At 44.7% G+C, this 25,073-nt stretch overlaps 1 protein-coding gene across 4 annotated transcripts in view; it reads left to right on the top strand.

Moving 5' to 3' along the window:
• The window catches only part of LOC129564348 (melanoma-associated antigen B17-like), a 43,921-nt gene extending 21,127 nt beyond the window's left edge, over positions 1 to 22,794 (top strand). For 2 of the 4 annotated variants that reach the window (XM_088833553.1, XM_088833555.1), the window contains 3 exons: positions 5,607 to 5,768; positions 20,401 to 20,457; positions 21,110 to 22,794. In XM_088833553.1, the coding sequence (XP_088689679.1) occupies positions 21,170 to 22,429 (1,260 nt within the window). In that variant the 5' untranslated portion in view covers positions 5,607 to 5,768; positions 20,401 to 20,457; positions 21,110 to 21,169 and the 3' untranslated portion in view covers positions 22,430 to 22,794. Of the gene's footprint in view, positions 1 to 5,606; positions 5,769 to 17,857; positions 18,890 to 20,400; positions 20,458 to 21,109 lie in introns of those variants that run through there. The other 2 variants (XM_055438263.2, XM_088833554.1) reach the window with 2 other exon arrangements.
• Positions 22,795 to 25,073: the final 2,279 nt, after the last annotated feature.

A 25,073-nucleotide genomic window follows, 5' to 3' on the forward strand; every position in this document is an offset into this window, starting at 1 on the left:
AGCAGAGGGGGAGCTCTTAGGCCTTCACCTGAGTCAGATTTGGGGTATGGAGTGAGCACCCCCAGTGGGATCACCATCATATGCGTTCTCAACCTGCCTGAGGCAGTTGTCAGTCATGGCATGGCAGGTGTGGTCTAGCGATGCCCCCCTCACATCCTTTTGGATCTCAGGAAGTGAGAGCCTTTCTCTGAAGAAATGTTCTCAGATCCACAAAGAGGGGAGCCTCGGGTCCTGCCCGCATCCAAATCAAGCTAACTGAGGATTGGGGGACTCGCACTTTTGGATAGAGGAGTAAGAGGGCCTGCCCCCTGCACTCAAGACTGCAATCCCCAGGGAAGAGTGTGGGACTGAGCCACCGCCCCAGGCCCAAAAGTTTTTTAAAATTTACTTTTTTAAAGCAGTTTTATATTCACAGCAAAATGGAGCAGAAAATACAGAGTTCAAATATGTGTTCTTCCTGGACACGTGAACAGCCTCCCCCACTGTCAGTGTCCCCCAGCAGAGCGGGCTGTTTGCTACAATCTAGGAAGCTACTTTAGCAAACAAAGTCCTGACCTGGCACACTTACTTGCTTACTTGCGTTACCTTCATTCTTGGTATTGTACCCTCAGTGAGTATAGACAAATGGATGATGACTTGTGTCCAGCCTTATGGGCTTCCCTGGTGGGTCAGTGGTAAAGAATCCATGTGCCAATGCAGGAGACATGGATTCAGTCCCTGGATTGGACGATCCCCTGGAGAAGACAAAGGCAACTCACCGAGTATTCTTGCCTGAGAAATCCTGTAAACAGAAGAGTCTGGCGGGGTACAGTCCATGAGGTCGCAAAGAGTCGGGCATGACTGAGTGACTAAAGAACAACAGCACCCACCCCTGTAGGGTCATACAGAGCGGTTTCACAGCAGTAGAAGCTCTCTGTGCTCTGTTCATCCCTCTCTCCCTGCTCCCCAACCCCTGGCATCCATTGGTCTTTTTACTGTTTGTATAGTTCCGCTTTTTTCCAGGAGTCATGCAGTTGGAATCAGGCAGTGTGTAGCTTTTTGAGATTAATTTTTCTTTAGTAATACACATCTAAGGTTCCTCCGTGTCTTTTCACGGTTTGAAAACTTATTCATTTTTTTCACTGAACAGTATTCTGTTACTTATCCCATTACCTGGTGAATGACACCGATGTTGGTTTTTAAGTTTCGGAAAAAAATATGAGTTAAGCTGCTATAAACAACTGCATGCAGGTTTTTGTGTGGATGTAAATTTCTAGCTCGTCTGGCTAAACACCAAGGAGCATGACCAAATGACCACTAGATCATAGGGTAAGAGTATATTTACTGTTTAGTCACTCAGTTGTGTCCAACTCTTTGCCACCTCATGGACTATAGCCCACCAGGCTCCTCTGTCCATGGGATTTCCCAGGCAAAATACTGGAGTGGGTTACCATTTCCTCTTCCAAGGAGTCTTCCCAACTCAGGGATCAAACCCATGAGTCTCCTGCATTGTAGTTGGATTCTTTACCACTAGCCCAAGAGTATGTTTCATTTCAGTTCAGTTCAGTTGCTCAGTTGGGTCCGACTCTTTGCAACACCATGGACTGTAGAATGCCAGGCCTTCCTGTCCATCCCCAACTCCTGGAGTTTACTCAAGCTCATGTCCACAGACTCGGAGATGCCATCCAACCATCTCTTCCTCTGTCGTCCCCTTCTCCTCCCACCTTCAATCTTTCCCAGCATCAGCTTCTTTTCCAATGAGTCAGTTCTTTGCATCAGGTGGCCAAAGTATTGGAGTTTCCGCTTCAACATCAGTCCTTCCATTGAATATTCAGGACTATTCCTTGAGGATGGACTGGTTGGATCTCCTTGCAGTCCAAGGGGTTCTCAAGAGTCTTCTCTGACATGACAGTTCAAAAGCATCTGTTCTTTGGCACTCAGCTTTCTTTATAGTCCAACTCCCACATGCATACATGACTACTGGAAAAACCATAGACTTGACTAGCAGACCTTTGTTGACACAGTAATGTCTCTGCTTTTTAATATGCTGTCTAGGTTGGTCATAACTTTTCTTCCAAGGAGCAAGTGTCTTTTAATTTCATGGCTGCAGTCACCATCTGCAGTGATTTTGGAGCCCCCAAAAAGAAAGTCTGTCACTGTCTCCATTGCTTCCTCATGTATTTAGTTGGTTTTAAAAAAAGACAATTTATTGAGACATGATTGACATACCAAAACCTATACATATTTAATTTATTGATGAGTTTGGAGATAATTCTACTCCTGTGAAATGATCACCACAGTTTATGCCATAAACATATCCATTACCTCCAAAATTTCCCTCTCATCCTTTTTTAAGTTTATTTTTAATCGGAGTATAGTTGCTTTACAAGGTTTCTGCCATACATCACCATGAATCGGCCATAGGTATACATATGTCCCCTCCCACTTGAACATCTCCCACCCCTTCCCACCCCTCTAGGTTCTCACAGAGCACCAGTTTGAGCTCCCAGCATCACACAGCAAATTCCTATTGGCTATCTGTTTTCCATATGGTAATGTATACATTTCAATATTACTCTCAATTTGTCCCACCCTCTCCTACAGCCCTGTGTCCACAAGTCTGTTCTCTGTCTGCATCTCCATCCTACCCTGCCGATACATTCCTCAGTACTATCTCCTAGATTCCATATGTATGTGTCGGTATACAATATTTATAATTCTCTTTCTGACTGACTTCACTCTGTATAATAGGCCCTAGGGTCACCCACTGCATTAGATCTCACTCAAACATGATTTTTATGGCTGAGTAGTATTTCATTGTATATATGTGCCAAAGCTGCTTTATCCATTCGTCTGTGGATGCCTAGGTTGCTTCTGTGGCCTATCTATTGTAAATAGTGCTGCAATGAACATTGGAGTACATGTGTCTTATTCAATTATGGTCTCCTAAGGGTTTATGCCCAGGAGTGGGATTGTTGGGTCATGTGGTAGTTTTATTCCTAATTTTTAAGGAAACTTCATACTCTTCTACATAGAGGCTATAACAATTTACATTCCCACCAACAATGCAAGAGAGTTCCCTTCTCTCCACACCCTCTCCAGCATTTATTGTTTATAGATTTTCTGATGATGGCCATTTTGACAGATGCCTGCTCACCCTTTATGTTTTGTATCTGTGATAAGAACACTTCCCATAAGGTTTGCCCTCTTAGAGAGTGTACAATATGGTATATTAACTATAAGCTCTGTATTATATAGTAGATGCCTAGAATTTATTCATTTTGTATAATTAAACTTTGTAACTTTTGATTAATACTGAGAATTGTAATACTGCCTGCTGTGTCAGTGAATAAACACTGTCAGTTATCAACAGTTGCAGCCCCCAGGGATGGTGAACCCTGAGGGAACACAGGATGTAAAAATACAGGATATGGGCCCCAGATATGGAAAGTGCATATCGAAGGAATGATTTCACTGAGCCCCGATTCTGGCATCTTCCCATACAAGGAAAAGCACTGAATTCCTTACCCCGGGTTATCTGGGTTTTATCACAATCTTTTGATATTCAGACTCCCTGCCCTTTGTTGCAAAGCTTCTGTGTAATGTGGCTCCTCCCCTCCCTTCCCTGGAGCAGTTCACTCAGGGTTATTCAGATGCTGCCTCCTGGGTTGAAGTCCTAAAGGTTGGTACCAAATAGAACATACCTGTCAACTTTTAGGTTGTGGATTTTTTTTTTTGTTCTTTTAATTTATTTATTTTCATTGGAGGCTAATTACTTTACTGTAGTGGCTTTTGCCATACATTGACATGAATCGGCCACGGGTGTACATGTGTTCCCCATCCTGAACCCCATCCCATCCCTCTGGGTCATCCCAGTGCACCAGCCCTGAGCACCCTGTCTCATGCATAGGTTGTGAATGTTTTTTAAGTCTACAGTTCCTTCTCACTCATCCTCCCATAGACCATGGCAACCACCACTCTACTCTCTGCTTCTTTGACCTCAACCATTTTAGATTCCTCATAGAAATGACATGCAGTATTTGTCCTTCTGTGTCTGGCTTATTTCACTGTAGCAGAAGGTCCTCTAGGTTTGTCCACGCTGTCATAACTGGAGAGGTTAGCGTCTTTTTAAGGCTGAATGATATTCCATTATATGTATATTTTGCATCTTCTTTATCCATTAATCTGTCCCTGGACACCTAGGCTGCTTCCCTCTCTTGGCTTTTGTGAGTAATGCTACAATGAACATGGGAGTGCAGAGCTCTCTTTGAGTTCCTGATTTCAATTCCTTTGCATAGTAGTGGAATTCCGGAAAGTATTATGTGTCATTTTTTATTTTTTGAGAATTGCAGCACTGTTTTCCCTGTAAATTGGCTGTAGCAATTTGCATTCCTACCAGCAATGTTGAATGTGTATAGTTTACTAAGAAACTTGCAAACTGTCTTCCAAAGTGGCTATACCATTTTGCATCACCACCACCCAGGAATGAGAGTTCCTGTTGATTCACATCCTTACCAGCATTTGGTGTTTTCAGTCCTTTGAATGCTGGCCCTCTGAAAGGCATGTCATGGTATCTGCTTGTTTTTTTAATTTGCAGTTCGCTAATGGTATATGATGTGGAGCATCTTTTCATATGCTTGTTGCCATCTGTATATCTTCCTTGGAGAGGTATCTATTCATATCTTTTGTCCATTTTTCATTACATATTAATTTTCTTCTTATTAATAGTAAGAGTTCTTTGTATAGTTTAGATTAGAACCCTCCTCAGTTATGTCTTCTGCAAATATTTTCTCCCAGACTATGGCTCATCGTCTTGTTCTCTTGGTGTATTTTATAGAGCAGAAGTTTAAAGGGAATGAAATCTAGCTTATCAGTTATTTCTTTCATGGATCCCCATCACTTTTTTCTGTGATGATATTTTGTAGATTGATGTGCTATGTGGCACATGGGATTTTAATTCCCCAATCAGGGTTTGAAATCACGCCCCTTGCACTGGAGGCACAGTTATGTTACAATTTTAGCTTTTGTATTTTGTGATGGGGTATAGCAAATTAACAATAATGTGACAGTTTCAGGTGACCAGTGAGGGGACTGAGCCATACATATAGACGTATCCACTCTCCTCCAAACTTCCATCCATACTGCCACATAACACTAAGCAGAGTTCCCTGTGTTATACGGTACATCCTTGTTTCTTATCCATTTTAAATATAGCAGTGTGTACATGTCCATCCCAAATCCCCCAACTCTCCTTGTCCCACATCCTTCCCCAGTGGCAACCATAAATTTCTTCTCTGAGACTGTAAGTCTTTCTATTTTGTAATTCAATTCATTTGTATCATTTCTTTTTAAATTATGCAGATAAGATATGTCATATAATATGTCTCCTTCTCTGTCTGAATCACTTCAATCAGTAAGATACTCTCTAAGTCCATCATGTTGCAGATTGGTGGTTGCCACAAGAGGGGTTTGGAGGATGGATGAAATGGCTGTAAGTGACCAAATGGCATAAACATTCACAACTCACTTACCAAATCAAGAAGTCCTAGGGATATCATGTACAGCATGGTGACTGTAGTTAACAACTGTTGTTGTGAAGTCGCCAAGTGGTTTCCTACTCTTTGCAGCCCCATGGATTGTAGCTTGCCAGCCTCCTCTGTCTTTGGAATTTTCCATGCAAGAATACTGGATTTGGTCGCCATGTCCTCCTCCAGGGGATCCTCCCGATCCAGGAATTGAACCCGCATCTCCTGCATCAACAGGCAGATTCCTTACCACTGAGCCACCAGGTAAGCACATATTTAATAATACTGTATTATATATGTTGAAAGTTCCTGAGAGAATATATGTTTTAAAAGTGAGGTATAGTTGTTGTGGGCTTCCTGGTGACTTAGATGGCAAAGAGTCTGCCTGCAATGTAGAAGGCGTGGGTTTGATCACTTGGTCAGGAAGATCCCCTGGAGAAGGGAATGTTACCCACTCCAGTGGGTAATTCTTACTTGGAGAATTCCATCGATAGAGGAGCCTGGCGGGCTACTGTCCTTAGGGTCAAAAAGAGTTGACAAGACTGAGCAACTGACATTTTCACTTCATTTTCATAGTTGATGTGCAATATTTTATGTTTCAGGTACTAAACAAAGTGAGTCACAGTTTTTAAATCTTGTGTTCCACTTATAGCTATTATAAATATTGGCTATATTCCCTTCGTTTTGCAATATGTCCTTTTAGCTCTTCTATCTTATACATATTAGTTTGCACCTCTTAATCTTCTGTCCCTGCCCTTGCCCTCCCCCAGCTGATCTCCCCTGGTAACCACTACTAGCTTGTTCTCTATATCTGTGAGTCTGCTTCATCTCCCTAGTCTGTTTTATTTTTTAATTCTCCATGTAAATGGTGTTATACAGCATTTGTCTTCCTCTATCTCCCATATTTCAGTTAGCATAATACCTTCCAATCAATCCATGTTCTTAAAAATGGCAAAAGTTCATTCTTTTTATGACTGAGTAATATTCCATTGCCAAATTCAGACTTAAATTGAAGACAGTAGGGAAAACCACTAGACCATTCAGATATGACCTAAGTCAAATCCCTTAGGATTATACCGTGTAAGTGAGAAGTAGATTTAAGGGACTAGATGTGATAGATAGAGTGCCTGATGAGCTGTGGATGGAGGTTCGTGACATTGTACAGGAGACAGGGATCAAGACCATCCCCATGGATAAGAAATGCAAAAAAGCAAAATGGCTGTCTGTGAGGCCTTACAAATAGCTGTGAAAAGAAGAGAAGTGAAAAGCAAAGGAGAAAAGGAAAGATATAAGCATCTGAATGTAGAGTTCCAAAGAATAGCAAGGAGAGAGAGGAAAGCCTTCCTCAGCGATCAATGCAAAAAAATAGAGGAAAACAACAGAATAGGAAAGACTAGAGATCTCTTCAAGAAAATTAGAGATACCATCACCAGTGTTTTATAGTTTTCTATGTACAGGTCTTTTGTTGCTTTAGGTAGATATACTCCTAAGTATTTTATTTTTTTCGTTGCAACAGTGAATGGAATACTTTCCTTAATTTCTATTTTCTCATTATTAGTGTATAGGAATGTAAGGGATTTCTGTGTATTGATTTTATATCCTGCAACTTTACTGTATTCATTGATTAGTTCTAGTAGTTTTCTGGTAGAGTCTTTAGGGTTTTCTGTGTAGAGGATCATGTCATCGGCAAACAGTGAAAGTTTTATTTCTTCTTTTCCAGTTTGGATTCCTTTTATTTATTTTTCTGCTCTGATTGCTGTAGCCAAAACTTCCAGAACTATGTTGAATAAGAGTGGTGAGAGTGGGCACCCTTGTCTTGTTCTTGACTTTAGGGGAAATGCTTTCAGTTTTGCACCAATGAGGATAATGTTTGCCGTGGGTTTGTCATATATAGCTTTTATTATGTTGAGGTATGTTCCTTCTATTCCCACCTTCAGGAGGGTTTTTATCATAAATGGATGTTGGATTTTGTTGAAGGCTTTCTCTACATCTACTGAGATAATCATATGATTTCTATTTTTTAGTTTGTTAATGTGGTGTCTTACATTGATTGATTTGCGGATATTGAAGAATCCTTGCATTCCTGAGATAAAGCCCACTTGGCCATGATGTATGATCTTCTTAATGTGTTGTTGGATTCTGACTGCTAGAATTTTGTTAAGAATTTTTGCATCTATGTTCATCAGTGATATTGGCCTGTAGTTTTCTTTTTTTGTGGGACCTTTACCAGGTTTTGGGATTAGGGTGATGGTGGCCTCATAGAATGAGTTAGGAAGTTTCCCTTCCTCAGCAATTTTCTGGAAGAGTTTGAGTAGAATAGCTATTAGCGCTTCTCTAAATTTTTGGTAGAATTCAGCTGTGAAGCCATCTGGATCTGGGCTTTTGTTTGCTGGAATAATTCTGATTACAGCCTCTATTTCCATGCTTGTGATGAGTCTGTTAAGATTTTCTATTTCTTCCTGTTTCAGTTTTGGAAAGTTGTACTTTTCTAAGAATTGGTCCATTTCTTCCAAGTTGTCCACTTTATTGCCATATAATTGCTGATAGTATTCTCTAATGATCCGTTGTATTTCTGTGTTGTCGGTTGTGATCTCTCCATTTTCATTTCTAATTTTATTGATTTGGTTCTTCTCCCTTTGTTTCTTGATGAGTCTGGCTAGTGGTTTGTCAATTTTATTTACCGTCTCAAAGAACCAGCTTTTGGCTCTGTTGATTTTTGCTATGGTCCATGTTCGTGGATTGGAAGAATAAATATTGTGAAAATGAGTATACTACCAAAGTAATTTATACATTCAGTGCAATCCCAATCAAGCTACCAACGATATTTTTCACAGAGCTAGAACAAATAATCTCACAATTTGTATGGAAATACAAAAAACCTCGAATAGCCAAAGCAATCTTGAGGAAGAAGAATGGAACTGGGGGAATCAACCTGCCGGACTTCAGGCTCTACTACAAAGCCACAGTCATCAAGACAGTATGGTACTGGCATAAAGACAAAAATATAGATCAGTGGAACAAAATAGAAAGCCCAGAGATAAATCCACGCACCTATGGACACCTTATCTTTGACAAAGGAGGCAAGAATATACAATGGAGAAAAGACAGTCTCTTTAACAAGTGGTGCTGTGAAAACTGGTCAGCCACTTGTAAAAGAATGAAACTAGAACACTTCCTAACACCATACACAAAAATAAACTCAAAATGGATTAAAGATCTAAATGTAAGAGCAGAAACTATAAAACTCCCAGAGGAGAAGATAGGCAAAACACTCTCGGACATATATCACAGCAGGATCCTCCATGACCCACCTCCCAGAATATTGGAAATAAAAGCAAAAATAAATAAATGGGACCTCATTAAAATTAAAAGCTTCTGCACAGCAAAGGAAACTATAAGCAAGGTGAAAAGACAGCCTTCCAAATGGGAGAAAATAATAGCAAATGAAACAACTGACAAAGAATTAATCTCCAAAATATACAAGCAGCTCCTGCAGCTCAATTCCAGAAAAATAAACGACCCAATCAAAAAATGGGCCAAAGAACTAAACAGACTTTCTCCAAAGAAGACATACAGATCGCTAACAAACACATGAAAAGATGCTCAACATCACTCATAATCGGAGAAATGCAAATCAAAACCACAATGAGATACCATTTCACACCAGTCAGAATGGCTGCTATCCAAAAGTCTACATGCAATAATTGCTGGAGAGGGTGTGGAGAAAATGGAACCCTCTTACACTATTGGTGGAATGCAAACCAGTACAGCCACTATGGAGAACAGTGTGGAGATTCCTTTAAAAACTGGAAATAGAACTGCCATATGATCCAGCAATCACACTCCTAGGCATACTCACCAAGGACACCAGAATTGAAAGAGACACATGTACTCCAATGTTCATTGCAGCACTGTTTATAACAGTGAGGACATGGAAGCAACCTAGATGTCCATCTGCAGACGAATGGGTAAGAAAGCTTTGGTATATATACACAATGGAGTATTACTCAGCCATTAAAAAGAATACATTTGAATCAGTTCTAATGAGGTGGATGAAACTGGAGCCTATTATACAGAGTGAAGAAACCCAGAAAGAAAAACACCAATACAGTATACTAACGCATATATATGGAATTTAGAAAGATAGTAATGATAACCCTGTATACGAGACAGCAAAAGAGACACAGGTGTATAGTATAGTCTTTGGGACTCTGTGGGAGAGGGTGAGGGTGGAATGATTTGGGAGAATGGCATTGAAACATGTATATTATCATATGTGAAACGAATCACCAGTCCAGGTTCGACACATGATACAGGATGCTTAGGGCTGGTGCACGGGGATGACCCAGAGGGAGGATAAGAGGAGGAGGGAGGTGGGAGAGGGGGTTCAATGGGGAACACATGTACACCCAGGGCAGATTCATGTCAATGTATGGCAAAACCAACCAATATAATATTGTAAATTAATTAGCCTACAATGAAAAAAAGAAAAAAAAAAGAAAATCAGAGATACCAAGGGAACATTTCATGCAAAGATGGGCTCGATAAAGGACAGAAATGGTATGGACCTAACAGAAGCAGGAGATATTAAGAAGAGGTGGCAAGAATACACAGAACTATACAAAAAAGGTCTTCACGACCAAGATAATCACGATGGTGAGATCACTCACCGAGAGCCAGACATCCTGGAATGTGAAGTCAAGTGGGCATTAGAAAGCATCACTACGAACAAAACTAGTGGAGATGATGGAATTGCAGTTGAGCTATTTCAAATCCTGAAAGATGATGCTGTGAAAGTGCTGCACTCAATATGCCAGCAAATTTGGAAATGTCATCTGTGGCCACAGGACTGGAAAAGGTCAGTCTTCATTCCAATCCCAAAGAAAGGGAATGCCAAAGAATGCTCAAAATACCACACAATTGCACTCATCTCACACGCTGGTAAAGTCATGCTCAAAATTCTCCAAGCCAGGCTTCAGCAATACGTGAACTGTGAACTTCCAGATGTTCAAGCAGGTTTTAGAAAAGGCAGAGGAAGCAGAGATCAAATTGCCAACATCCGCTGGATCATGGAGAAAGCAAGAGAGTTCCAGAAAAACATCTAATTCTGCTTCATTGACTATGCCAAAGCCTTTGACTGTGTGAATCACAATAAACTGGAACATTCTGAAAGAGATGGGAATACCAGACCACCTGACCTGCCTCTTGAGAAACCTCTATGCAGGTCAGGAAGCAACAGTTAGAACTGGACATGGAGCAACGGACTGGTTCCAAATAAGAAAAGGAGTACGTCAACGCTGTATATTGTCACCCTGCTTATTTAACTTATACGCAGAGTACATCATGAGGAATGCTGGGCTGGAAGAAGCATAAGCTGGAATCAAGATTGCCGGGAGAAATATCAATAACCTCAGATATGCAGATGATACCACCCTTAGGGCAGAAAGTGAAGAGGAACTAAAAAGCCTCTTGACGAAAGTGAAAGAGGAGAGTGAAAAAGTTGGCTTGAAGCTCAACATTCAGAAAACGAAGATCATGGCATCTGGTCCCATCACTTCATGGCAAATAGTTGGGGAAACTGTCGGGAGCTGGCAAGAGAGACCCCGCCCATGACAAGGTCTTGGCTTGAGGAGCTGGCACACAAGGCCGTCCTGACGTCCGGGGATTTCTCGGGGCCGCCCTATCATCTACTCCCAGGCCTCCGTCTTTTCTTCTTCTGATGCTTGGTAGTCCTCTGTGCGTTCTAAGAATTCTTCTGACTCATGCTCAAATATCCCCCCTGAAGCCTTTGCATGGCAGCAGTACAGTCCATGAGGGTGTATGGGCCCTAGAAACAGGCCAGGAATGAAGAAAATATTTTTACACAGAACATCCTGATTCTTCTGGCCCTGTTGGGGTTATAACTGTCAATTTAGAATTTGGAATGCTCAGGACTGCACAAAACACCCCCGGCATAAAACTAAGTCTGCTAACCATAGGCCTAAACATTTCACAAGCAAAATAGATACAAAGCCTTTCATGAGTTTAGAAGGGCCCCTTAAAGTGAGATCTTGAGGGAGCTCACGAGACTCTTGGCCTTCCGAGTATATTCCTGAAAAATTCTTTTGTACTTACTTCTGTTTTATAGATCTATGCAGCCTTTGGCACTGGGGAGGCTATCATCTGGGTTCAGATCACATAGCAGCGAACAAATGGATACCGGAACTTTAGAAATCATGAAAGCGAGAGACCACAGTGATCTTAGAATAGCGAACCGAGTGCTGCCATTAGTGTTCAAGTCTGGATGATAAATTCTGTTGTAAATGCAACCTTAGGTAGTGTGGATGGATAGTCTTTAGGGAAATGAACTGTCACAGAGAATACACTGCCTCGGTATGGGTTGCCGTTCATTTTCATAATTGTGGTTTGCAATGAGTGTATCATCCCCAACTGGACCTGCAGAATATTGTGCTGGAGGGTCACTGGCCACATCACTAAGTTCCTTATTAATCCATTTCAGCACCACAGTCTGTGCTTTTTGTCTGACTCCTCACTCTCTCAGTGTGTGCTCAAAGGTCCAGCCAAACTCCTGATTATCTGGTGGCTGGGAAGGACTATCTCTTCATCTCACACGGGCCCTGCCAGACACAGGTGCCTTCTTAATAAACAGGGAGCTTGGACTGGGGTGGCGTCACTGGCAGAGAGTAGGTGAGGCTGGAGGGGAAGGGGAGACGAGCAGTGGAAACCCTTAGACTCAGACAAGCATCGAGTACCTGAAGGAGACCATCCAAACTAGTGAGTTATTTTTTTTTTCCCAGATATTCACCCAGGAGTGGGATTGCTGGGTCATTTGGTAGTTCTCTTTTTAGGTTTTGAGGAACCTCCTTACTGTTATCCATGGTGGCTCCACCAATTGACATTCCTACCAACAGTGTACAGGTCTTGTCCCCATGTTCACGGACATGTGTTACTTCTCTTCCTTTTGGATGATAGTCCTTCTGATAGGTATAAGATAATACCTCATTGTGGTTTTAATTTGCATTCATATGATGATTAACAATGTTGAACATCTTTTCATGTGCCTCTCGGCCATTTATATGTCGTCTTTGGAAAAATGTCTATTTAAGTCTTCTGCCCATCTTTTTCTTGATTGTTTTTTAAACTGTTTATATATTTCGGATATTAAGCCCTTATTGGTTATATCATTGGCAAATAGTTTCTCCCATATAGTAGGTTGGCTTTTCATTTAGTTGATGGTTTCCTTTGCTGTGCAAACGCTTTTAACTTCAATTACAACCAATTTATTTGTTTTTGTTTTTATTTCCCTAGCTTTAGGAGACAGATCCAAAAAAATATTGTTATGATTTATGTCAAAGAGTGTTCTGCTCATATTATCTTCTAAGTGTTTTATGGTTTCCACTCTTATATCTAGGTCTTTAATCCATTTTCAGTTTACTTTTGTATATAGTTTTGGAGAATATACTGATCACATTCTTTGAGAGCTACATGTCAAAGAATGAGATTAGAGCATAAATGCAATTTGGTAATGTCAGAAAATGAAATGTGCTTTTACATTTGAGCCACTACTTCGTTGTTTTCAGAAATTAACTCTGAAGAGATATCCACAACCATATGAAAATACGTAAATGTCCATGCACTTGTTAATTGAGGGAACATAATATATCCACAGAGTGCAGTACTATGAAGCTATAAAAAGGAATGAGTACAATTTTGTAAACTAATAAGGATGCTTCCATGATAGATACAGATATGTAAAAGAATGTGGGAATTTGGGGCTAATGTCAGTGATACAAAGTCCAGTGCCTTCCCAATCTGGTATGAAGAGGCTTTGAGAGCTGAAGAAAGGAGAGCCAGAGCTGAAGCCAGGGTTCCTACGGTGCCAGGGCCAGTGCACTTTCCGGGGCATGTCCAAAGCTCCTCCTACCCCTATTGAAGTCTGAGCAGATACTTCACATTGCATTTCAAGAAAGCAGGCAATCTTCCAACGAGCGGAGGGCCAAGGTGGGGCTCATGGAAATTCAGCATGTAAGATATTTGTGTTCCTATACAATATACACAAATTGCAGATTTTTCTTTTTTTCTGTTTTTAAAAGTTGTTCCTTTTAATTAAAGATGTGTTTAGCTTCAGAGTCTAAGTACACTAATGGCACAGCTCCCACATGTACTGTGGATTATCAAGTTGAAAGAAAATAATTTTCCTATTATATAGCACAGACTTAAATCCTTGAATCATTTCTAGTCATTTGGAACAAGACAACATGATATTGAAATATGGATTTATTGTGATAATGGAAAAATTTCCACAGTGAAATCTGTGTGATTATCAGATACAGAAAAAAAAAAATCTTAAGAGGTATGTTTGTTTTAGTCTTTCTTTGTAAAATTGACGTTTATTTACCTGGATTGGCTTAGCTTATTTAAGCATGTGGGAGAAGTGAAATCCTAGTAAAATTGATTTCTTGCACACTTGCACTGCTGTTGCTGATGCTAAGTCACTTCAGTCTTGTCCGACTCTGTGTGACCCCATAGACGGCCTCCTACCAGGCTCCCCCGTCCCTGGGATTCTCCAGGCAAGAACACTGGAGGGGGGTGCCATTTCCTTCTCCGATGCATGAGAGTGAACAGTGAAAGTGATGTCGCTCAGTCGTGTCCAACACTTAGCGACCTCATGGACTGCAGCCTACAAGGCTCCTCCATCCATGGGATTTTCCAGGCAAGAGTACTGGAGTGGGGTGCCATTGCCTTCTCCAACACTTGCACTATAATTGTTCAAATATCAATTTAGCATCTGTTCTTTTGAAGGCTTCTGGGTGGTTTTGGGGAGGCTAAGGAAAATAAACCCAACCATTTCCTATAGAATTCTAGAGTCTAAGAGAACAATTCATATGAAGTAGCTCGTGAACAAAGACCTAGGGGCCCAATAAAAATGAGGAGTAAGGAGGTGAGGGGACTGAAGGCTTCCTCATGAGGAGTCTAGTGTAAATACACTGAAGCAACGCACTTGGAGACTTAAGGACAATAAAAGTCTGGCTGTGGAAGGTAGATTTAAGGTAGGCTCCATGGCGAGCCCACCAGGGAGGCTGGGGAAACCCTGAATAGGGGATCAGACCCTCAGATGGCGGGTCTCAAAATTGAGAGACTTAAGCCTGGAATGGAAAACTACCCTGAACAATCACTTTGGAATTATGGGGCTACCCAGGTGGCTCAGTGGTAAAGAACCTGCCTGCCAATGCAGGAGACATGGGTTCAATCCCTGGGTCAGGAAGACCCCCTGGCGGAGGAAATGGCTGCCAAATCCAGTATTTTTGCCTGGAGAATCCCATGGACAGAGCAATCTGTTCAGTCCCTGGGGGAGAAAAGGGTCAGACACGACTGAGTGACTAAACAGCAACATGAGTAGACCAGAGAGAAATCCCCCCTGGGGTGGGGATGGAATGTGCCCTGTGCTCCTGTCCCAGTGCACGCAAACACAGTGCACAACCTAGATGTCCATGCACGTCATCTCCAAGGAGACTGTGAAATAAAAGTAATAGCAGAATGAACCTGGAAACTCAGAGGCCAGTGGGCTGACACTCTGCTGTGGGTTGTGGAGACAGAGCTCATTTTATTGAAAGGGACTTCCATTCAGTGTTTTTGGCTATGTTGATAATTCCACAAAGTCTGTGAGATGAGTGTATTTTAGGTGATGGTGAAATTGATGAAGATAGGGGCTTATTTTATTTAGTTACTTGTTTATTTGGCTATGCTTGCTCTTATCTTTGGCACACAGGGTCCCCGATCTTGCTTCCAGCCTGAAAGTTTTTAGTTGCGGCATGAGGAATCTTTCAGTTGTGTCATATAGGATCTTTAGTTGTGGCATGGGAACTATTACTTGTGGTGTATGGGTCTAGTTCCCTGATCAGGGATGGAACCCAGGCACACTGCATTTGGAGCACAGATTCTTACCCACTTAGCTACAGGGTCACTAGGCAAGTCTCTGCTGCTGCTGCTAATTCACGTCAGTCATGTCCGACTCTGTGCGACCCCATAGACGGCAGCCCACCACGCTCCCCATCACTGGGTTTCTCCAGCCAAGAACATTGGAGTGGGTTGCCACTTTCTTCTCCAATAAATTTAAGTGAAAAGTGAAAGTGAAGTTGCCCAGCAGTATCCAACTCTTAGCAACCCCGTGGACTGTAGCCTTCCAGGCTTCTCCATCCATGGAATTTCCCAGGCAAGAGTACTGGAGTGGGGTGCCATTGCCTTCTAGAGGAAGTTTCTGCTGCTGCTGCTGCTGAGTCACTTCAGTCGTGTTCGACTCTGTGTGACTCCTTAGACGGAAGCCCACCAGGCTCCCCCGTCCCTGGGATTCTCTAGGCAAGAACACTGGAGTGGGTTGCCATTTCCTTCTCCAATGTGTGAAACTGAAGTCACTCAGTCGTGTCTGACCCTTAGCGATCCCACGGACTGCAGCCTACCAGGCTCCTCCATCCATGGGATTTTCTAGGCAAGAGTACTGGAGTGGGGTGCCATTGCCTTCTAGAGGAAAGTCTCTAGGAGTTGTTTAAATGAAAGAGCAGCTTGGAAGGAAGAAAGAGTTAGTCTCAGAACCAAATTCTAGATTATCTGAATTTCGTTCAGTTAAATTACCACCACACTCAAAATATGATTTAGTAGAGGAAATAAAAGATTCTTTCGAAACAGAATTTTGGACTGATTTGGTGTTCTATGTCCAAGAATGATACAGATTCTCTGACATCTGCTGGATTTAAAACATTCGTCAGGTTCGGTGGTATCCTCCAGGATGAAAATAATCATTATCAGGGTAGAAACAGATATGGTGTAAAGTCTCAGTGTGGTCCAGGCACTGTCCCAGGTGCTTTAGCTACATGCCACTGGCCCTCCAAAAGCCACTTCACCTGAGGCTCCCAGAGTTTGGGGACGGACCCAAGTCCAGACAACTGATTAGAGACAGAGCTGGGACTAGAGTGCTGCTCTGAATTTGTCCACACGCGAACCCTTCCACTTGTCCCGGCCTGAGGTGCTCATGAGTCAGTTAATTCACTATCTTCTAGCGCTCCAAAATGTATCTTGAGTGACAGAAAGAAGGACTCTGTGACCAAAACACTGGGATGGAATACATAGCCACGGCAATACAAACACCAAAATAATTAAGAGGTATGAATAAAGGAAAGAAGGAGATAATGCTCAGTAACCACATGATCATCTGCCTGTGCAAATTCAGACACCCTCAAGCGATCGAGGCCTTACAAGATTCTCTGACGCTATCCTTCTATGTAGAAAGTAAACACTCTATTTTTTAATTAAAAATATTTATTTATTTCTTGGCTGCGCTGCATCTTAGTTGGGACACTCGGAATCTTTGACGCCACATGCAGGCTCTTTAGCTGCGGCATGTGATGTTTTTTGTTGTGGCACGTGAACTCTTAGTTCTGGCACGTGTAATCTAGTTACCTGTCCAGGGATTGAACCCAGCCAGGCCCTGTGCATTGGGAGTGCAGAGTCTTAACCAATGGACAAACAGGGAGGTGCCAGGAGTAAATATTTTAGAACTACCCTAAACCTAGTGGCTCAGAAAGTAAAGAATCCACGTGCAATGTGGGAGTCCTGGGTTCGATTCCTGAATTTGGTACATCCCCTGGAGGAGGGTATGGCCACACACTTCAGTATTCTTGCCTGGAGAATCCTCATGGACAGAAGAGCCTGGTGGGCAACAGTTTGGGGTCCCAAAGAGTCAGACGTGACTGTGCGACTAAGCCCACACCCTAGATCTGGCTGAAGAGAAGGAATGTATCAGCTCTTTTTCTCTGACAGCATAACATCTGTGCTGAGTTCCTTGATTTCTGCTCCATTTTCCTATTTTGGGACCGAGTCCCCTTTTCTCCAAGATTTTCTAGAGGGTATCTTCTCAATGTGTGTAGGAAATTGCATTCCCCAGGAAACCTTTAATCAAGGCACAGAAGCTGTTATGGGAACCTCCATGAAGGAGGACTGAGGAGACAATCACCCCTGATATAGTGCTCACCCAGAGACTAAGAAGAGGAATTAGATCAGTAGAAGGAGCAGTCCCAGGCTGTGGTAGATGGAGTGAGGATGCTGCGCAAGAGGAATCGGAAGGACTCGAGTTGCATCCCTACTGTCTGTTGTCAGAGGCCCCGATGGACTACGATCACACGAGGATCACCCTGACTTCATACTTGGAATTCTCAGGAGACTAGGACCTTGACATAAGACAAGCAGCTTCATAAAGCAGAGAGTGGAGTTCCAGGATATGTGTACACATATGTGTCAATGTGAGGACCTGAACGTGGACTCATGGTGGCACACACTATAAAAGGCGGCCCTGGATGATATCTGATGCTGTGCTCCCCGGGAAGCGCGGGGGACAGATGTCAGGTTGATTTCAGTCTGGAAAGGCTCAGTGAGGTGAGAACTCTGTCTAATAGGATCAGCCTCCTTTTCACAGAGGAATGGGCCTGAGCCCAAGCAGGACCTCAGATGACAATGCTGACTGTTAGAGGGGAACGCTAGAGAGGGAGTCAAACAGAATTCTGTAAATTCTTAGCCCCGAGAGACCCAGAAGAGCTACTTCTGAGTGGTCCCCTCATTGCACCTGTGTGATCTCAGGGAGGGCAGGGCCTCCCCTAGCAGGATTAGGCCCCAGATCTGCAGAGGGGGACGTCTTGACCATCAGTCAGTTCAGTTCAGTTCAGTCGCTCAGTCGTGTCCGACTCTCCGCGACCCCATGAATCACAGCACGCCAGGCCTCCCTGTCCATCAGCAACTCCCGGAGTTCACTCAACCTCATGTCCACAGAGTCGGTGATGCCATCCAGCCATCTCATTCTCTGTCGTCCCCTTCTCCTCCCGCCCCCAACCTTTCCCAGCATCAGAGTCTTTTCCAGTGAGTCAACTCGTCGCATGAGGTGGCCAAAGTATTGCAGTTTCAGCTTTAGCATCAGTCCTTCCAATGAACACCCAGGATTGAAGTGAGGACCATCAGGGCTAGTGTGGTGGCCTCCCCGAAAAGAGGGCGGCTCACAGAGTGGCGCCCCTCCTGACAGGCAGAGATGCTAAGAGCAGTGCCCTGACTCCCCCGACTAGGGACTCAGGGAGGTGCGGGCTTTGTTTGGGGGCTGGAGGACTTGGATTCCTAGATGCAGACGTCCCGGGCTCTGAGACACTGTGCAAGGAGGACCCAGGGACGGATGAAGATTGAGCTAGCGGGGTTCCCGTAGCGCCTTGCCCTGCCGTCATCGCCGGGAGACCCCACGTAGGACCGTACGCAGCTCCCTTCCATTTCCGCGTCAAAGGCGAGGAGCTTGACCGGGAGTCGTGGTGTCTCTTCGGTGGAGATTCAGTGTCCAGGACTTGTCCGGAACCGAGGTGAGGACCGGAAGGTAACTGAAGGGTCTGTGCGAACCCACTGTTAAGAAAAGTGACCCAGCCGCATCCCACCACTGTGATCTGGCCCTTTCGAGTCCCTCAGAGCTATCGGCTGAATGCGGTCTAGCACGTCTCGGGTGAAGGCATTGGTCTGAGGGGGTAGGCCCGGATGTCCTAGATGAGGGCCCTGAGGGCTGATGAGCAGACTTGGACACCGCATTGGGGCCACACTGGGCGGCTCCCCTGAGCCCAGCTGTGGGAGGCCCCACGTGGAGCTGGCAGACCGTGGTGCCCCCTGTCGTTTGCTGGAGGTGGTATCAGGGAGGTGAGAACCTTGCTCTAAAGGAATCCACCCAGTTCAACAGAGGGACCTAGTCCCCAACACGATTCATGGTTGTGACGCTGAGTGAGGATGGGGGCTCCTCCCATACGAAACGGAGTCTCAATCGGGCATTTGGACATGACACTTCCAAGATCATCTCCGGGAAGTGAGAGACCAGGTCAAAGCGGGGAGCGTCAGGTTGGGAAGGGAGAGTTTCCGGTTCCCTGGTGGGATGGTGAGAACTTCGGGGGCTGTGGGGATGTTCCACACCACATCATTCAGACCACATCCTGCCTGTCATCATCCCTTTGAGAGCTCAAGGATACGTGGCGGTTCCCACTGCGGGCTAAAGGGGAAGCAACTGCCCTCAGACCAGTCCTCCCTGGTCCGAGGGGCGTGGTCAGCAGATTGAGAAATCTTAGACCCTGTCATAAATCAAATGTGGGCCTTGGTTGCGTCTATGTCCTGGCTATAGTAAAGAGTGCTGCAACGAACATTGGAGTACAAGTGTTTTTTAAGTTACTGTTTCCTCAGGGTATATGCCCAGTAATGGGATTGTTGGCTCATGTGGTAACTTTAGTCCTAATTTTTATGCAGAGTGAATTAAGCCAGCATTGCATATTAACGCATATACAGGGATTTCGGAAAGATGGTATTGCTGAACCGACTTGCAGGGCAGCAGTGGAGTTGCAGACATAGAGAACAGAGTCGGGGACGCTGGGGGAAAGAGAGGGAGGGACAGACTGAGAGAGTAACATTGAAAGCATACCCATTACCTTATGTAAAATAGATAGCCGGTGGGAATTAGTCGTATGACACAGAGAGCTGTAACCCAGTGCTCAGTGATAGCTTAGAGGAGTGGGATGGGGTGGGAGGTGGGAGGGAGTTTCAAGAGGGAGGGGACATAAGCTATATCTATGGTTCATTCATACTGAGGTGTGGCTGAAACAAACACAATACTGTAAAGTGATTATCCTCCAATTAATAGTACATAAATGTAATTTTAAAAAGACATAGAGAAGAAAAGAGAAGCAAAACAATATCAATATTATAGACCTTGAACTGGGATCTTGTGTGGGACCACAGGGACATCAACCTGCCTGTAACAGCACCTGTTCTTAGAAGACTGTAAGGTCATTTTACTTCCTCCTGTTGGGACACAGGGTGATTGGCTTTTCCTATCACACAGGCATCAGTTCAGGAGAAAGTGGAGCTTCTCTGCCTGGAACCCAACTGAGGAACCTGCGTGAGTATTCAGTGCATTTACCCCAACCCTTGGATTTCAGCTGGAAATCTCAGGGAAGGACTGTCAGGTTGAGCATCTACATCACTGCTGTATATCAAGTCGAGGGGAGGGGAAATGTCTAGTCTGAAGGTGCAGCCACCGGTCAGCAAATGGAGAATGGTGCCCAGTGTTTTAAGGAGCCAAGGTAAGGACCTTGAATGATGATCCCAGTGAACTCAGGATGGAGCAACACCCTACTGAGCTCTCAGCACTGGGCATCCCCTGGGAGGGAGGTGGACTGAGACATGCCTTCACTTGATTCTGGATCATGTGGAGGTCTTGAGTGTCTGCATCAGAGTAGTAGAGGGAAGAGTGCCCAGGCTCCGCCAGGTCTTGACGTGGTAATACTAAAGATGAGCTGAGAGGACCCCACTGCTGGGACCTGCTGTCACCTCAGTAAATCCAAAGCAGGGCTGAGAGGACACAGAGGAAACGTAAGACCTCTGTTCTTCCTCTGTGGGATGATGTGGGGACAGGCTGAGCAAGAAAACAGGAGTCTTGTGGGTTCCTAGGGCAGTGTCCTCAGGACACCTGCAGAGGCGGCCTTTGATAAAGTCAAGGTGGAATCTCCCTCTTTTAAGGTGCTCATGTCACCTCATTCTCCACCCTCCAGGTGCCCCAATCTCCTGACCTTTGGCCCAGACTCCTGCCCGCGGTCCCATCCACCGCCGTCATGCCCCATGGGCAAAAGAGTAAGCACCGTGCTCGTGAGAAACGTCGCCAGGCCCAGGCTGAGACCCAGGTTCTTCATGATCAGGCCACCGCATCTGTGGGAGAAGAGACCACCTCCCCCTCCCCTCCTGATTCAGAAAGCGCTCCCTCAAGCTCGTCTGCTGCTGACTCCCCCAAGGGGCCTCGGAGAGCCCAGGGCACCACCAGTGCTGCTGCAGGTGTTATACGCAAAAGATCTGCTGTCGTTGGCGCAGTGCGCTCGAGATCTGGTGTAGGTGCTGCAGCGCGCTCGAGATCTGGTGTAGGTGCCGAGGGCCAAGTTCAGGAAGGTGAAAATTCCTCCCAGGCTTCCGCTGCTGCTGAGAGCTCTCACACAGATCCTCTGAATGAGAAGACACAGATATTGGTGAAGTTCCTGCTGTATAAGTATAAGATTAGGCAGCTCATTAAGAGGTCTGAAATGCTGAAGGTAATCAATAGAAAGTGCAGGAAGCAATTCCCTGAGATCCTCCGCAGGGCCTCTGAGCACGTGGAGATGGTGTTTGGCCTGGTGCTGAAGGAAGTCAGGCCCAACAGTCACTTATATACCCTGGTGAGCAACCTAGATCTCAGCGACAGTGAATCCTTGAGAGGTGACTTGGGGCTGCCGAAGAATGGTCTCTTGATGCCTCTGCTGTGTGTCATCTACCTGAGTGGCCACCGCGCCTCTGAGGAGCGGATCTGGATGTTCCTGAATATTCTGGGCATCTATGATGGAAGAAGTCACTTCATCTTTGGAGACATCAGGAAGCTCATCACAGAAGATCTGGTGCGGGAAGAGTACCTGGAGTACCGCCAGGTGCCCGGCAGCGATCCCCCTCGCTATGAGTTCCTGTGGGGTCCTAAAGCGCTCACGGATACCAGCAAGATGAAAGTCCTGGAGTTTCTGGCCAAAGTCAATGATACGGTCCCTGCTGCCTTCCTGCCGCATTACGGGGAGTCTTTCCGACAGGAAGTAGAGAGCACCGGGGCCAGAGCTGCAGCCAGGATTGGCACTTCTGCCTCGGGCATGGCTGGCACGTTTGCCTGGGCTACTGCAGGCACGTCTGCCTGGGCTAGTGCAGGCACGTCTGCCTCGGTCTGGGATGGCCCTTCTGCTGCAGCCCAGGCTGAGTATCCTGCCTCAGCCAGGGCTGGCCTTTCTGCTGCAGCCAGCGCTGGCCCTTCTGCCTCAGCCAGTGCCCATGCCAGGGCCACATCCAGCCGCTCATCTCGCCCCTAGTGTGGTCTGAAGCCCGTTCTTCCCTCTGTGGTCAGAAAAACCCGTCAACCTGTGTTCCTGTAGACTCCACCCCACCCCCCCCAGTTTTCTGTTCTTTCTTTTTTCCACAGAAAGTTTCTTTAGGTTCATGATATAAGTATTTGAATAACATGGGTCACACACAGTTTGCTGTTTGTCAAATTTTGTGAACCCAGATGAGAAAAACATCACTTTAGGATAAGAATATTCTTAGAAATGTGAAAGACACCACAATAATAGAAGCTCAGATCATAGATACATAGAGAGATAGCTGAAAGGTCTTCAATTTTTGGTTTGCTTTACTCTCTGTTTAGTCTCCCATTTTATAAATACAAAAGCTGTACAGTTGGATCTGCTTATGGTTTTCAAGACTGTTGGAGAATAAAAATGATAGCAAATGATTTATTTGTGGCTCTTCTTTTACACAGACACTAATTGAGCATCCGCTGTTAGGAAGTCTTTCATGCCTATACTGGCGATGTTTAGTCAAAGAAACTCCCAGTCTCTGCGCATTCAATTATAGTTTCCAGGGAAGCTGTCATTCTGTGGAAGAGGCTGAGATACTCTCTACCTCAAGAAGAACAAGAAAGAAGCAGGGTAAAGAGCGGGTGGAGAGAATATATTACTTTGGTTTCATTGCTAAGCAGAATTTTGGCTGATTGTGGAGGTTGGGTCATTTTTTTTTTCTTTCAGTTAGAACGCTGCTTAGTTTCTGACATCTGATAGATGCAAAAAAAAAAAAAAAGAAAAAGAAAAACCCAGCTGATGTAACATCTGAGGTCACGATAATCGTAATAACTGCGATTGCCCCGAATTTCTCAGTAGAGACAGGTGCTGTGACAGATGCTTTCCATAAATACATATATTCCACCAGTCTGACAAGGCGGGGTCTATCAAACTCACTTCACACTGGAGAGCCCGCGGCTCATCGAGTTAAGAGTTTGGTTTTGTGCCACAATACTTAAGGCTGGTAAATGACCGAGCTGGGACTAGACTCCTGCTCTAAACTACTGTAGCATACATACTGTTCTTCTCCCCCCACCCTGAGACACACCCTTGTCTTTGCTTTTAAACATGTACTTTTAACATTTGATATTTCATTTCCTTTTCCTTATTTATTTATTTGGCTGTGCTAGATCTTAGTTGTAGCACATGGGGTCTGCTTCCCCGACCAGGGATGGAACCTGGGCCCCCTGCATTGGGAGCCTGGCGTACTAGCCACTGGACCACGAGGAGAGTCCTCACCCTGTATTTTTACTTCAGTGTTTTTCTCAGTACTTCAAAATTTGACCTAGGTGATAAAAAAGAACGCCCTTGTGTTCAAACTACTAAATATATTTAACTAGAAATACGTATCCATTATTCATTTAGTTCAGTTCAGTTGCTCAGTCGTGTCCGACTCTTTGCGACCCCATGAATCACAGCACGCCAGGCCTCCCTGTCCATCACCAACTCCCGGAGTTCACTCAAACTCATGTCCATCGAGTCGGTGATGCCATCCAGCCATCTCGTTCTCTGTCGTCCCCGTCTCCTCTGCAAGGAGATCCAACCAGTCATTCTAAAGGAGATCAATCCCTTATTCATTCCTCATAGATAAATGAAAGAGACAGTATTCGGGGACAGTATAAGCATGTATATTGGCCATGTTAGATAACCTCTGAAGACCAAGGGCTCTCCGTATGATGCTTACAGTCTCTTGTCTGTAGAAAGTAAATCTACCAGAACAGAAATGACATGAGAACCTTCACCTGGCTGATGAGATAGATTCATGCACTTTTTTTCTCTGATGGATGACCACCTGTCCTGGGACTCCTGCCTTGGGCTGTAGCTTCTCCATCTCCTATCTCCATCTCCTGGGACAAGGGCCCATTCATTCTCTGTAGCACTGCAGAGCAAACAAAGTTCAAGAGTTTGCAGAGATGTGGGATATCCCCAGAAGCCTTTAATCCAAGACACAGAAAGCAAGATGAGGACCCCATGTAGGAGGATTGAGGAGAGCAACACCCCAGAATATGGGGGTTGGTCACTGGGACAGCGCTCCCAACTGCTCTCAGGCACAGGGGATCTCAGAACTGTTAGGCTAAGCGTAGCCTCTTTTAGGGAGAAGGCAATGGCAAGCCACTCCGGTTCTCTTGCCTAGAAAGTCCCATGGATGGAGGAGCCTGGTAGGCTGCAGTCCGTGGGGTCGCTAAGGATTGGACTCGACTGAGCGACTTCACTTTCACTTTTCACTTTCACACATTGGAGAAGGAAATGGCAACCCACTCCAGTGTTCTTGCCTGGAGAATCCCAGGGACGGGGGAGCCTGGTGGGCTTCCGTCTGTGGGGTCACACAGAGTCGGACACGACTGAAGTGACTTAGCAGCAGCAGCAGTAACAGCCTCGCTTATTCTTCAGGCATCTCAGAGACCTAAGAAACTTGTTCTCGGTGCAGAGTTCTGAGGTTGGTAGAGGAGAGAGGATCAATCGCTCAGAAATGACGGTGATTAACCTGAATGAGGGTAATGGAAAGATGCAGCCACATAGTAGGAAGCAATATACTTGTCCTCAGTGGCAAGCCCATGAAGTCCAGAACAATCCGGGCTGCTGTGGTTAACACTTTCAGCTCAGGTCCCGGGAAGGTGGG

The sequence above is a fragment of the Moschus berezovskii genome, chromosome X, assembly GCF_049115385.1.
Source record: "Moschus berezovskii isolate FMDL1 chromosome X, NW_MosBer_1.0, whole genome shotgun sequence".
Taxonomy (NCBI): Eukaryota; Metazoa; Chordata; class Mammalia; order Artiodactyla; family Moschidae; genus Moschus; species Moschus berezovskii.